Raw genomic sequence first — 11,051 nt, 5'->3', positions numbered from 1 at the left:
GGATTTAGGCATGATTTTTTGGGAAAGTTGGGGAAGAACAAAGAAAAGAAAGCTGCTATCTCTCCTTTTGAACAGAGGACTTTTCAAATCCCACCGGAATCTCAAGGAAGAAAAGGTCAATCTCAAAATATTACTTCTGCTTTAGAAGCTGAGTGGGCAGTCATCAACTTTGTCTCGGCAGTGCTTAAGCCTTTTCTGACCTTATACTCCTTTATCAGCAGAAGTGGGTCTCTCAGGCAAAATAAACATTGGCAAAATGCTGTGTCCTGATTTTTAGACTTGTGCAGCTGCATGGGAGGAAAGAAGGAAGAGAGGAGGCACCAAGGGAAGATGCCATCACAAACTACATATGAATATTTTGGAACAAGGGGTGCTGGTGTGCAGATATTACTAATAGTTTTTAATGTAAAAGGTGATTTGCTAGCTTCCCCCCCCCAGCAGCAACACTTGAGAAGTATACACTCTCAGTGGAGAAACTGAGGCCGAGAGAACATAGGTTGCTGTCAATGTGAGAGTCATGGGAGAGGTAGGACTTGAACCTGGGTCTCCGAGGTTTAGTTTCTATGTCCAGATGGTGGTGATGCTGAATGTACAGCCTAAATGAACCTGCTTTTGTTGTTCAAGCAATGGCAGACATTGCGAAGTTCAGCATACCAAGTGATTATCATTAAGAAGACGTTCCTTGGACGTCCTTGGAACCCTAGCTGCCAGATAACTAAGATTAAAAAATGTATATTAGAATAAGATGGGGGGAAACGATAACTGAAATCAATAGTTTCCACAAAGAGAGCAAAGCTTAGCATAGGAGTTCTCGGGCTTGAGGATTCTGCAGTTGTTTTTAAGCTTAATACACAGTTCTGAAAAGTGCAAACAGTTAACAAGAGTCAAATGAAAGAGAGCATAACCCCTTGGTGGCCAAGCACTGGGCCCAGCATCAAGATCTTCTTTTCCTTGTCCAATTTCATACAAGTTAACTGAGACACTTTAGTCTATGCTCGAGTCTCCTCTTTGCTCGATCCTCCTGGGTTTTTATCCTTAACTACGCCGTCTTGCAGATCTGTTGATATATTAGTTGAATCGCTTTTACCGTCACAGCAATCTTTTTCTACAAGTTCTGCATTTCTGCAGTCTTGATTAAGGTTTTCATCATTTTTGCCTTTATGTTTTTTAAGATGGCAAACGCTCTCCTTCTGGTTCAAAGGATTAGCAGTTTCTTCCAGTATGGAGTTCTGACAATCAGCATTGCTATTCTTTTCACCAATGCTTTGCTTAACCACCTCAGGGCTGGTGGGTTTCCTACTCCGGTCACAATCGTCATCCTTTTTAGCATGTTCTGCCCTTTTTTCATTGGTTGCTTTGCCACTTGAGTTACAAATCACAGGCACATTCTTGCATTCTCTCCCACTTCTATGTTTAGAAATGTAACCGCTGCGGAGAGAAACCGGTGATGCCAGCTTTTTACTCGGCTTGCTTCCTTCCAACTTCTGCTTCCTCGGCGGTCCCCATATGAAGTGGTCAGAGGGTGTGTAGTGCTGCTGGGCAAACCGCAGGAGTTTCCTCCTCTCTCTTCGGTCTCTAATAGTATATACAAAATATTCCAAAGCACTTTGCTTAATGTTGGAGATGGTGTCTTCCACAAGAGCTTCGTGAAGAATGAATTTTACAAGAGGAGGTTTGAAACTCTCGTACCCAAGTTCGCCGAGACTCTTCAGAATACGGGTGATCCTCAAGTAGTTATGCTGGGACCTGCAAAAAAGAAAAAAAAATCATCTGAATTCAAAATGACAGGAAGCAAAGCAGGGGATTATTTTTCTTTGCCAGGGGAGGGGGGAAGAGGATAGAAAAATAGTCAGTACCTGACACCTTGACAAAAAGGATTACCAATCCAATGTGGATCTTTCAGAGCCAATTCAGATGGAATGGCAACTACCAAGTGAAAGGTCTTTCAATGCCAGCTAAACTAGAATTGCCTTTTCATACTACATATAGATCAGCCCAGTGGACTGTGGGAAACATGCAAGCACAACAGCATTCTGCTCATCTGCAATTTCCAGCAATTAGTATTCAGAGATATGATGCCTATGACAGTAGAGATACTACTTGGGCGCCACCTGATGACTACAGCTATGAGGTTTTTTTGTTTTTGTTTTTACAATTAAGTGGTGTATAAAATTTATGAAATAGGTAAATAAACAAAATCAGTATTCACTGACACATCTAAAGACATATGCAAACAGAAATAGTTGCTGATAGACACACAGATGCAAAAACTCTTGACAAAGAATTCATGCTCCTCTCAGGAACAAAGGCAGCATGGAACGGAATCTCATCCCTATGTATGGTGGAGAAAACCATATACCTCCTTCCAACCAGCTGAGCCTGTCCTGCCTTTGAGATCACTGGGCAGCCACATATGTAAAATCTCAGTGCGCCACATATGTGCACTTACAACCTGGAAACCAACCGCCCTGTTTGGGCCTCCCCATTAAGATTTTATGCAAGTACTATCCAAATGTTATGCCCTCATATTGACATCTGGGGGTTGGAAAATCTTGATTGCCACATGTGCCTTCCTCTTTCTCCAGGCCTTTTGCGGTGGAGGTGGATGTAATTCAGAACCACCTGGTTTCTCTTGCAAAGAGATGTGAATTGTATATTGTCATTCTTGTTAGAAGACTGAATGATGTTAAGATTTTATGGTGCATTTATGATGTATTTTTTATTGCTGCAACCCACCCTGGAACAGCTTGGCAACAAAGAACAGGATATAAAATGTTGCAAATAAATAAAGTGGGGAGTAGCGCAAACAGAGGATTTGCTCTACTGCAGGCCTCCTACTGCAAGACATTACTTACTCATTTAAGTGCTGGAATCGTTCTTGCCAATTAGATGCTCGTGCAACGTTTCCGGTTTTATCAATTAATTTTATTCCAAAAAACTCCAGCATCATTTTGTAAGCCAACAGGAATCTTCTAATTGCTTCTTTTGTTTTTTTGAATTCCTGCAACACGTTTTCAGAAAGAAGATACAAACAACAACAAAATTAGAGATATAGAATACCTTTACCCTTAATCATCAAGCAGCAAAGTTATATTGTGAATTATTTGCTTTACCTCAATTTCATATGTTGTTAATTCCTTTGCATAGAAATTCAGTCCTTGCTCTCTTAATGGAAAAAGCCTATATTATTAAAGACACGGAGATTTGTTGTGGGTTAAGCAAGTTTAGACAAATTTATATAAATGTATTGTAAAAGCAATGAGAAGAAAACAATTACCAACCACTGTATGTAAGTGTGATTGTGTTCCAACTTTTCATAATCTCCTTTCCACTTATTTAGGACTTCTTCAATATAAACACCTATAAATACAAATGCATGAGCAAATGTAAACCTCAAATACAACAATTTGTATATATATCATGCATCTAAAAATGCTGTGGCATAGAACGCAAAAAATGTATTTTGTTGACAAATATACTGTCTCAAATTATTTAAAAATATTAACATTGTCCTTCTAACCCTAGAGAAGACACCAGGCACTGTATAGGGCCAAGGATGTACAAATGCACTTGCCAGCTTGTTACTGGGGAGTACATATTTTGCTTTGACATGAGCACATCAACAAGGCAACCCTTTGCTCTTCCTTCCTTTGCTGGAGGAGTGTGAGGGCTCTGTAATGAGAAAGGTCGGAGCTGTCCTTGATGCTGAGGTTTAGCACAATGGGAATGAATGCCTGACCTCCTGAACTCTGGGAAAGGAGAGGGGCTCGCCTCTACAGTTCTTTATTTCAAGCTCAGCATAGTGTTAGAACATCCTGCCCATTCCCTCAGAGGAACTTGGTAAGTGCCATGGCAAGGAACTGTTTGGGCTATCTACTAAGGCCAGCCTATGTTTTTTGAACTGTGCTCAGTGCCACAATGTTATTAATACAAAATTCTCTGTCTGCCAACAGCAATTTTCTCTCCCCATCACAACAGCCAGCCATGCTGTAAGTAGTGTGGCTCAGCCCACTCCCCACCAACCTTGTGACTTTACTTAAAACTACTTTCCCAAACAAATGTGGTGGTGGTGGGGAATGGCAGTATTCTATAAATTGCTAACTCATAAGTTAAACCAATGCACACTGCTATGGACATGACCCACTTAACCCAGTAGCCAAGGTTTCTAAAAATACATAGTCTGTTCACAATGAGTAGTGCAACACAATAACACAAGAAGTTCAAATGTGCCAAAGAAATACTGGTTTTATTAATCTGGCACCAACATATATAATATAACCTGGGGAGGGGGGTTGTTTCACTTGAAGAGCACAATGGTGATGCCACTAGTAATTTATCTAGAGCTTTTCAAGTTATGCTTAATAAGTCTGAAATTTCAAGGCATCATGATCCAGATTAATATGAAACCCACAAGTGATCTGCTTTTCTTGAAGTAAACCAAAAGTAGTGGAAATTTTGCACCATTTGAAGTTGGAGCAGAAAACCAAAATCAGGCTGCTGCAGCTCACAAACAGGTTAGAGGTAGTATATTTGAACATCACAAAGATGAGCGTCTGTTAATTGACTAAAATGAAATCCCATGCCTTAAACTGCCACCACATGCACACTTTCCTGGCCTGGGAGAATGCCTCATTGATCTCAGTATGCCTTATTTCCAAGTAAACATGCATAGGATAGGGCTACAAAACTGCTGATGCCAAACCTGACACTGAATTGGTTTTGATCTTTTGATTTACAAAGGCCTTGGATATAAAAGAATGAAACAAACACTGTGACAATGGCCGTTGATTACTTACCATCAGGTTTAAAGGGAATTTTATTCTTGTAAAAACGGAGGTTGCACAAATCATTCTGATACCGCAGATCTTTAAAGTTCTGCTGAGCAGAGAGATGGAGGAAAAACACAAAGCATGATCAGCCAAATATAATCTATATTAAGCCATCATCAGTATGACAGATAAGAAGTTGACCAAATGAAAGTCAAGCCAGATCTTAGTGGCGGGGCAAGTGTCCCTCTCTCTCAGCTTAGTTCTATGATTGGGAAAACAGGTTTTTATTCAATGCAGAGTAGCCATAAGTGGTTTCAGCTTGGGCAAAGGGGATGGATGGCCCATGGGGGTGGGGAGAAGGATTGGTTAGCTGTTCAGGGGTATCCAATGTGGTGCCCTTCAGATGTTTTGGACCACAAGTCCCATCAGCGGCAGCCAGCATGGATACTGGTCAGGAATTATGAGAGCTGTAGTCCAACAACATCTGGAGGGCCGAGCTTGCCTATGCCTGGTCTAGCAGAAGTCTCTGTTACCACTGCATCAGTACAAATAACAAATCAATAGGTATATGAAATAAAACATACTTGTCTTCTAGTAGAATCAGCCAACAGTGGCAGCTATGGGGTTTTCTAGGATTAGTCACCCACCCACCTGCATATATTTTCATAGACTTATGTGATGGAGTTCTGTAGATTTAAAACACTCTGCTGGAACTGTAAAATTACTTTAGGGACTTAAAAAAAATTGTCACGCATCTATCTTGATGAAAACCTGAATACTCCAAAATGCTCTTACTGGATATTGGTGCCGATATTTGTACAAATCTCTTGCAGCGTAAAAGCTTCTCTTTGGTTTAGCTGCCACTTCAATTGCATCATCCCCCTGCAAAGAGCAGACATATTCCATGAGCATAATCTTTTTAGACTTGACTGTATATTTTGGGTTGCATTCATTCCAAAGGGCCACACATGCTGTTCTGTGTGCACAGTGATGCTTTTCAATTCCCTCCCTCCCATATTTCCTTGCATTCCTTCCCAAAAAGCTGTTCCTGAAGTTTGGTGGAGTTCCCCCCCCCAAGAGCTGCAGCTAAAAGGGGAATGAAAATGTGTGTTTGCGTGTGTAACACACATTAGTTTGGAATATATAGAATAGTAGTCTATTGAAGACCGAAGGGTTAGTTCACCCATGCATGCTCATTGCTTGATCACCAGTATCCAGGCACGACTGCCACAAGTGAATAAGTTGAGCAGTACAGATAGGCAATATGGAAGCTTTCTCATCACAGCCAGCAGCTTGTTCTCAAGCCTGGCAGCAAGTCAAGGGCCTATTCACACAGCATAGTGACCTCCTTTCTATTGCTTTGGGAACATTCAAAGTTAGTATCTGACTTGTAACTGGGCTGCTCTCATTTTCAAGCATTATTTGTTTAAGCTATGCTATACATGCAACTGCCATGACTTTAATTTTGGTGCTGCTACTTCTTGAAACTTTTCCCCGTAGAAAATGAAATAGCTATGTGTTAAGCTCCAGTTATGGATGGATCAGTCTATTTCCAATTTGTGTCACTAAACCATGAAGCTCACTGGGTGACCTTCAACAGTTTCTTAACCTACCCTACCTCACTCTGAAAGATGTATGCAGAGAAGCCAACATGACAAAGGACTGGAAAACAAAACACAGCAATTTCAAACTACCTCAACTGTTTAAACATTTGCACGCATGCACATGCGCGCGCACACAAATATACATCAAACATACATATGCATGTGATTTCCTATTCCAAAGCAATTTAGTGGTACTCTTAGGGTTACACTCAATTTTTTTATGATGGGCTTCTGGTTACTGAATATTGTCCTTCATGCATTCTACTGAATGGTTCCTGCTGTTTAAAATAAAGAAGAAGAAAGAAATAGGTTTATTTTTTCACGACCTTCAGAGACTGACTCTACTTGCTAAAAGTTATCTGGGACATGTGGCTAGCCAGCTGGAAGTGACCCCCGAAAGAAATAGGGTACCATTAGGACTTAAACAGATTAGTGCTTTCCTCAGAAATCTGAACTTCTGATTCCAGAATGTGATAAAGGAAGGTACTAGTGACAGTGGCCATAATTTTGCCCAGCTTTCTCTTGGAGGGAGGGGTTGATACACACTATGGAGCAATGGTGACATTTATATTTTTTGCCTACAAGTATAAATTATTCAAGCTTTCAGATAACTTCAAGGGACTGCTGAACCAAATCTGCATAAATGCAAGTCTATCTAGTTTGTAAGTGCTCTGAGCTCAGTACTGCAGTCCATAAAACATTTTGAGTGAACATTTTAAAAATATTAAATAACCTTGCATTAAGATTTCAAATTACCAAAATAACCATTTATGAAAGGTTAAGAAAGAGTATGCAAATGTACACCACTTTCAGAATCTATGGTTATTTTCTATAGTGAATAATAACACTTGCACTGACTCTAGCTGGTGTTTGGCTTAAAATTGCACATTAAAGAATAATAGGCACCCTCAGTGTGTCAACCATTGATAATTCCATTAGTCACAGTATTGTTATATGTTAAATCTTAACATAAGATATAATTTAACAAACTCCACTCAAATAATAAATATTTTTTCCATAGATTTAGGGGATTTGTAGCCCACCCTATAAACAAGGAAAAACAGAAACGTTGTTGTATCTGCCCAGCCAATAACTTTTTGCTTTAGCAAATGCAGAAATCCAACCCACTAGAGTGACCCATTATTTCCTTTCTACTAGTGTTCTTTCTATCTTTTTAAAAAGAGAACAATACATTTTCACATTGTTACCAATCAGAACTTGATGTGGGCTAATGTTCTTACTTGCTCTACAGTTCATTTTTAATATTTGGATAAAACCTGGAACTCAAGTTACAGGATTATCCCCTCTCCTTATGTGTAAGAGACAGCCTCTCTGGAGTTAATAACTTTTCTTGACTTAATATGTCTGAATAATGGCAATGTTGTAAGAAATTAAGGTCTTTTATGTTCATAAAGGACTTTACAAGGGCTCTTGGGTACCCCATAAGGGAATAAGGGCAGATTTTTTCTTATAATAGCAACTTGCACTGACCCCATCCCAACTAGTCAATGTGCTGCAGGTTTAAGAACTGCTTATGGATCCAAGCAACATAATTCCACTACTTTATGAATGGATAAATGACGTTTACTGGAACAGGGCATGCAGGGGGGTGGGGGTGGGGAAGGAGTGGCAAATTTGTCAGAAGTAACTTTTGCCTGAATGAGCCAAATGTAACTTGGCCTTTTGCACATTTAGGATTGTATTCAACTAACTTTTACTCAGAGTAAACCTACTGAAATTAATTACTACTAGGTCCATTTGTTTCAATGGGTCTACTCCAGTGGTAGGCAACCCAAGGCCCAGGGGCCGGATGCGGCCCAATCGCCTTCTCAATCCGGCACGTGGACGGTCCAGGAATCAGCGTGTTTTTGCATGAGTAGAATGTGTGCTTTTTTAAAAAAAATGCATCTCTGGGTTATTTGTGGGGCATAGGAATTCGTTCATTTCCCACCCCAAAAAAATATAGTCCGGCCCACCACATGGTCTGAGGGACGGTGGACTGTCCCGCAGCTGAAAAAGGTTGCTGACCCCTGGTCTACTCCAAGAAACAGTGAGATACAAAGTTCCACAGAGCCTTAATTATCATTGATAGTTTTCCATTACTTTTCATTTTATTAGGTGTCCAGTGATGGACTATTCTAACACAGAGCCTTTAACATAATGCTGGGGTACGGAGGTGGATTACCTCTGATGGGACTGGTGTCGGTAAAGGGGAATATGCAACTGAAAAGAGGCAAATGGCAACAGTAGTGCATGGGGTCATACCTTAACACACATCAAAGCACCAAAATAAACCACTCTTCTTTTCTTGGCAAAAGCCACAAAAGCAAATGCAGACTCTACATTATAATTTGAAGACTGTATACTGCTTCCAACATTTCCAGGTTTATTAAAGAAACCTACTCATGCTTACTTTCAGGTTTGTACCCAGTGCTTTTCCCCCCTCCCCAGGGGGTAGTCAAGGGTACATAGTACCGGCACCTTTTTTATGCTGTTAAAAAGTGTAGCACTTACTGCAACAACTTCATGGTGAGTACTGGCACCTATTTTTCTAGGGAAAGAAAGCACTGTTTTGTACCGTTGATTTCAGTAGGATTTACTTTTGAGTAGATGTGCATAGGATTGTGCCGTAAGATCCCTGCTCCCTGTTGGAATGCAGTCAGAAAATAAGACACAGATCCATACCTTTTGTACTGTGCAAATATACATATGGGATTACTGAATGGCAAAACTGCCTAAAAAGTGCCCCACTTCTCACATGACCCAGGCTAGTATGTGGAGGTTCAGTTTCAATAATAATAATTTCTCTACAGAGATGAAAGCATGAGGTGGAAACATAAGGATAGTGGTCTTCAGTTTAATGTTTGTTAAGAGACAGAAAATAATTCCATGGAGGTAAGGATTGAAAATATAGTCAACATTACATTCAGAATAAGAGTATTTTTTTTAAAGTAAAAAGCTGAGAATATGATCTAGTCTAGAGTAGAAAGGAGGAGGCAAGTAACTCTTTTTTTTCTTTGAATGATCTCCTTATTTCTTGGGTTTATGAGTTCTCTTGGTCCTGCACAGTGATGTGTTGCCTAATATGTGCAATCATAGCTGTAGTTACACTCAGCCAGAATGTCAAATAAGCCCTGTTCTGAAACTGCATTTTGTCACCACATGTGCTACTGTAATTTCTATCCCCTGAACAGGCAGGCATGCGATGGGGGATGATTATACCAAGGAAACAGAGAAGATTAGAACTACTTTGACCTTCTACATTTTAAAGCCACCAGAATCTTTTTCTAAAAGAGAAGATATAAAGCTCTACTGAACAGCTTGCCGGAGGGGAAATGAATAAATCCCCCCCACCCCACCCCACCGTTCCTCCTTGCTACGCATGTCACAGGAAGGAAAACAAAAATCAGGCTGGATCAGCAGGCTTGTAACAAAATACAGCAAACCTGCCAGGCCAGAGTGCTTCTCTTCCTTGGTCTTCTTCCCTTTGATTGCCACACACCTCAAATCCATATTTAGCTTCTTCTTTTTAACCCTACTAAGAATATGATGATAACAACAACAACAAGGATGATGCAGCCACAGCTTGGCTCCTGAGTCACTCTGCATGCGAGGGGGGGGGAGGAAAAAAAGGGGAAATGGAGAAAGCTGAAAGTAGAAATGTATATTTATCTCTGTCTCACACGCACACACGCACCCCAAGCGTCTGCAACCATGGTGTCCAAAAGTCCCCTGCTGCTGCATTCCGAGACTCTGGCGCACACATGCCTCTGAACAGAGAGAGGGGAAGCACACAACCTTGGAGAGGCACCAGCACTGGCAGGGGGGCAGAGGCAATGGCGCTGAAGGGGGGGGGAGAGAGAGCTCCAGACACCGCCCCCCCCAAATAGCCCCCTGGAGAAGTTTGCAGCGTCCCGAGTTACCTGCTCGGTGCTGGCGGCCTCCGCTCCGTCGTGCCTCCCTCCCTCTTGATCCTCTCCTTCCTCCTCCTCCTCCTCCTCCTCTTCCTCGTCGTCCTCGTCTTCCTCGAGCTCCTCTTCTTCAGGTTCCTCAGCAACCCCTTCTCTGGGCTCGGTGTCTTCCGGCCGACAGCTTGCCGCAGGGAGCGGTTCCCCCTGCTGCTGCTGCTGCTGCTGTTCGTCCTCAGCTGGGTCGCCGCCGCCGCCGCCTCCTTCTCCGCCCCCCAGCCCCTCGAGCGGCGTCCCTTCTTCCCCTCCGGAGTCCTGGAGCTCGGGCTCGGAGTCCGTCTCCCAGGTAGAGTCGCAGTCCTCCACCGTGGTGGGCTCCTTGAAGCTGACCCCGCTCAGCAAACTGCCCATTGAGAGAGGCAACGCAGGAGCCTCTCTCTCCCGCCCGGGGAGGACGGGGGAGGGAGCGCGCACCGAAGGGAAAGAGGGGAAGGTCGGTCGGTAGGTCGGTAGGTTCCGCGAGCAGGCTAGGAATGCCGCTGCCGCCGCCACCGCAGCTGCTCCTCCTGCTGCTGCGGCTGGGGCATGGTTGGCAGCGCCGGGAGGCCGCAGGCAACGGGAAGGAGGCTGGCGAAAAAGACGACGACGACGAGGAGGAGGAAGACGGAGGCAGGCGCAAGCGGCTGAAGAGGCAGCAAGCGATGCTCTGCTCCTCCTCAGCCAGTCTCTCTCTAACCCACCCACCCCTAGCCCACAAACACGCGCCGTGG

The 11,051-nt window shown here is 42.7% G+C and overlaps 1 protein-coding gene across 2 annotated transcripts; it reads right to left on the bottom strand.

Annotated features, from left to right (window-relative positions):
- Positions 1 to 468: 468 nt before the first annotated feature.
- Positions 469 to 10,783, bottom strand: OGFRL1 (opioid growth factor receptor like 1). Of its 2 annotated transcripts, none has more exons than XM_033143230.1 (7): positions 10,297 to 10,783; positions 5,565 to 5,651; positions 4,797 to 4,878; positions 3,282 to 3,360; positions 3,114 to 3,180; positions 2,856 to 3,001; positions 469 to 1,746 (listed from the first exon to the last, which is right to left on the bottom strand). In XM_033143230.1, exons 1-7 carry the CDS (start codon positions 10,690 to 10,692, stop codon positions 990 to 992), a joined length of 1,614 nt encoding a protein of 537 aa, XP_032999121.1. In that variant the 5' UTR covers positions 10,693 to 10,783; the 3' UTR covers positions 469 to 989. The 2 variants fall into 2 exon arrangements, with proteins under 2 accessions (XP_032999121.1, XP_032999122.1); XM_033143231.1 differs by having other exon boundaries at positions 470 to 1,746; positions 4,797 to 4,875; positions 10,297 to 10,782.
- Positions 10,784 to 11,051: the final 268 nt, after the last annotated feature.

The sequence above is a fragment of the Lacerta agilis genome, chromosome 3 (genome assembly GCF_009819535.1).
Source record: "Lacerta agilis isolate rLacAgi1 chromosome 3, rLacAgi1.pri, whole genome shotgun sequence".
NCBI lineage: Eukaryota > Metazoa > Chordata > Lepidosauria > Squamata > Lacertidae > Lacerta > Lacerta agilis.
Note: the sequence above shows the minus strand (reverse complement) of the source record. Positions and strands in the feature narration are given on the sequence as shown.

Coding starts and splice junctions, on each gene's coding strand:
- OGFRL1 (XM_033143230.1), bottom strand. CDS start 10,692: ATGGGCAGTTTGCTGAGCGGGGTCAGCTTCAAGGAGCCCACCACGGTG. Junction 4,879..5,564: donor AATATCGGCACCAATATCCA/GTAAGAGCATTT, acceptor CTCTCTGCTCAG/CAGAACTTTAAAGATCTGCG. Junction 3,181..3,281: donor AATCACACTTACATACAGTG/GTTGGTAATTGT, acceptor TTAATAATATAG/GCTTTTTCCATTAAGAGAGC.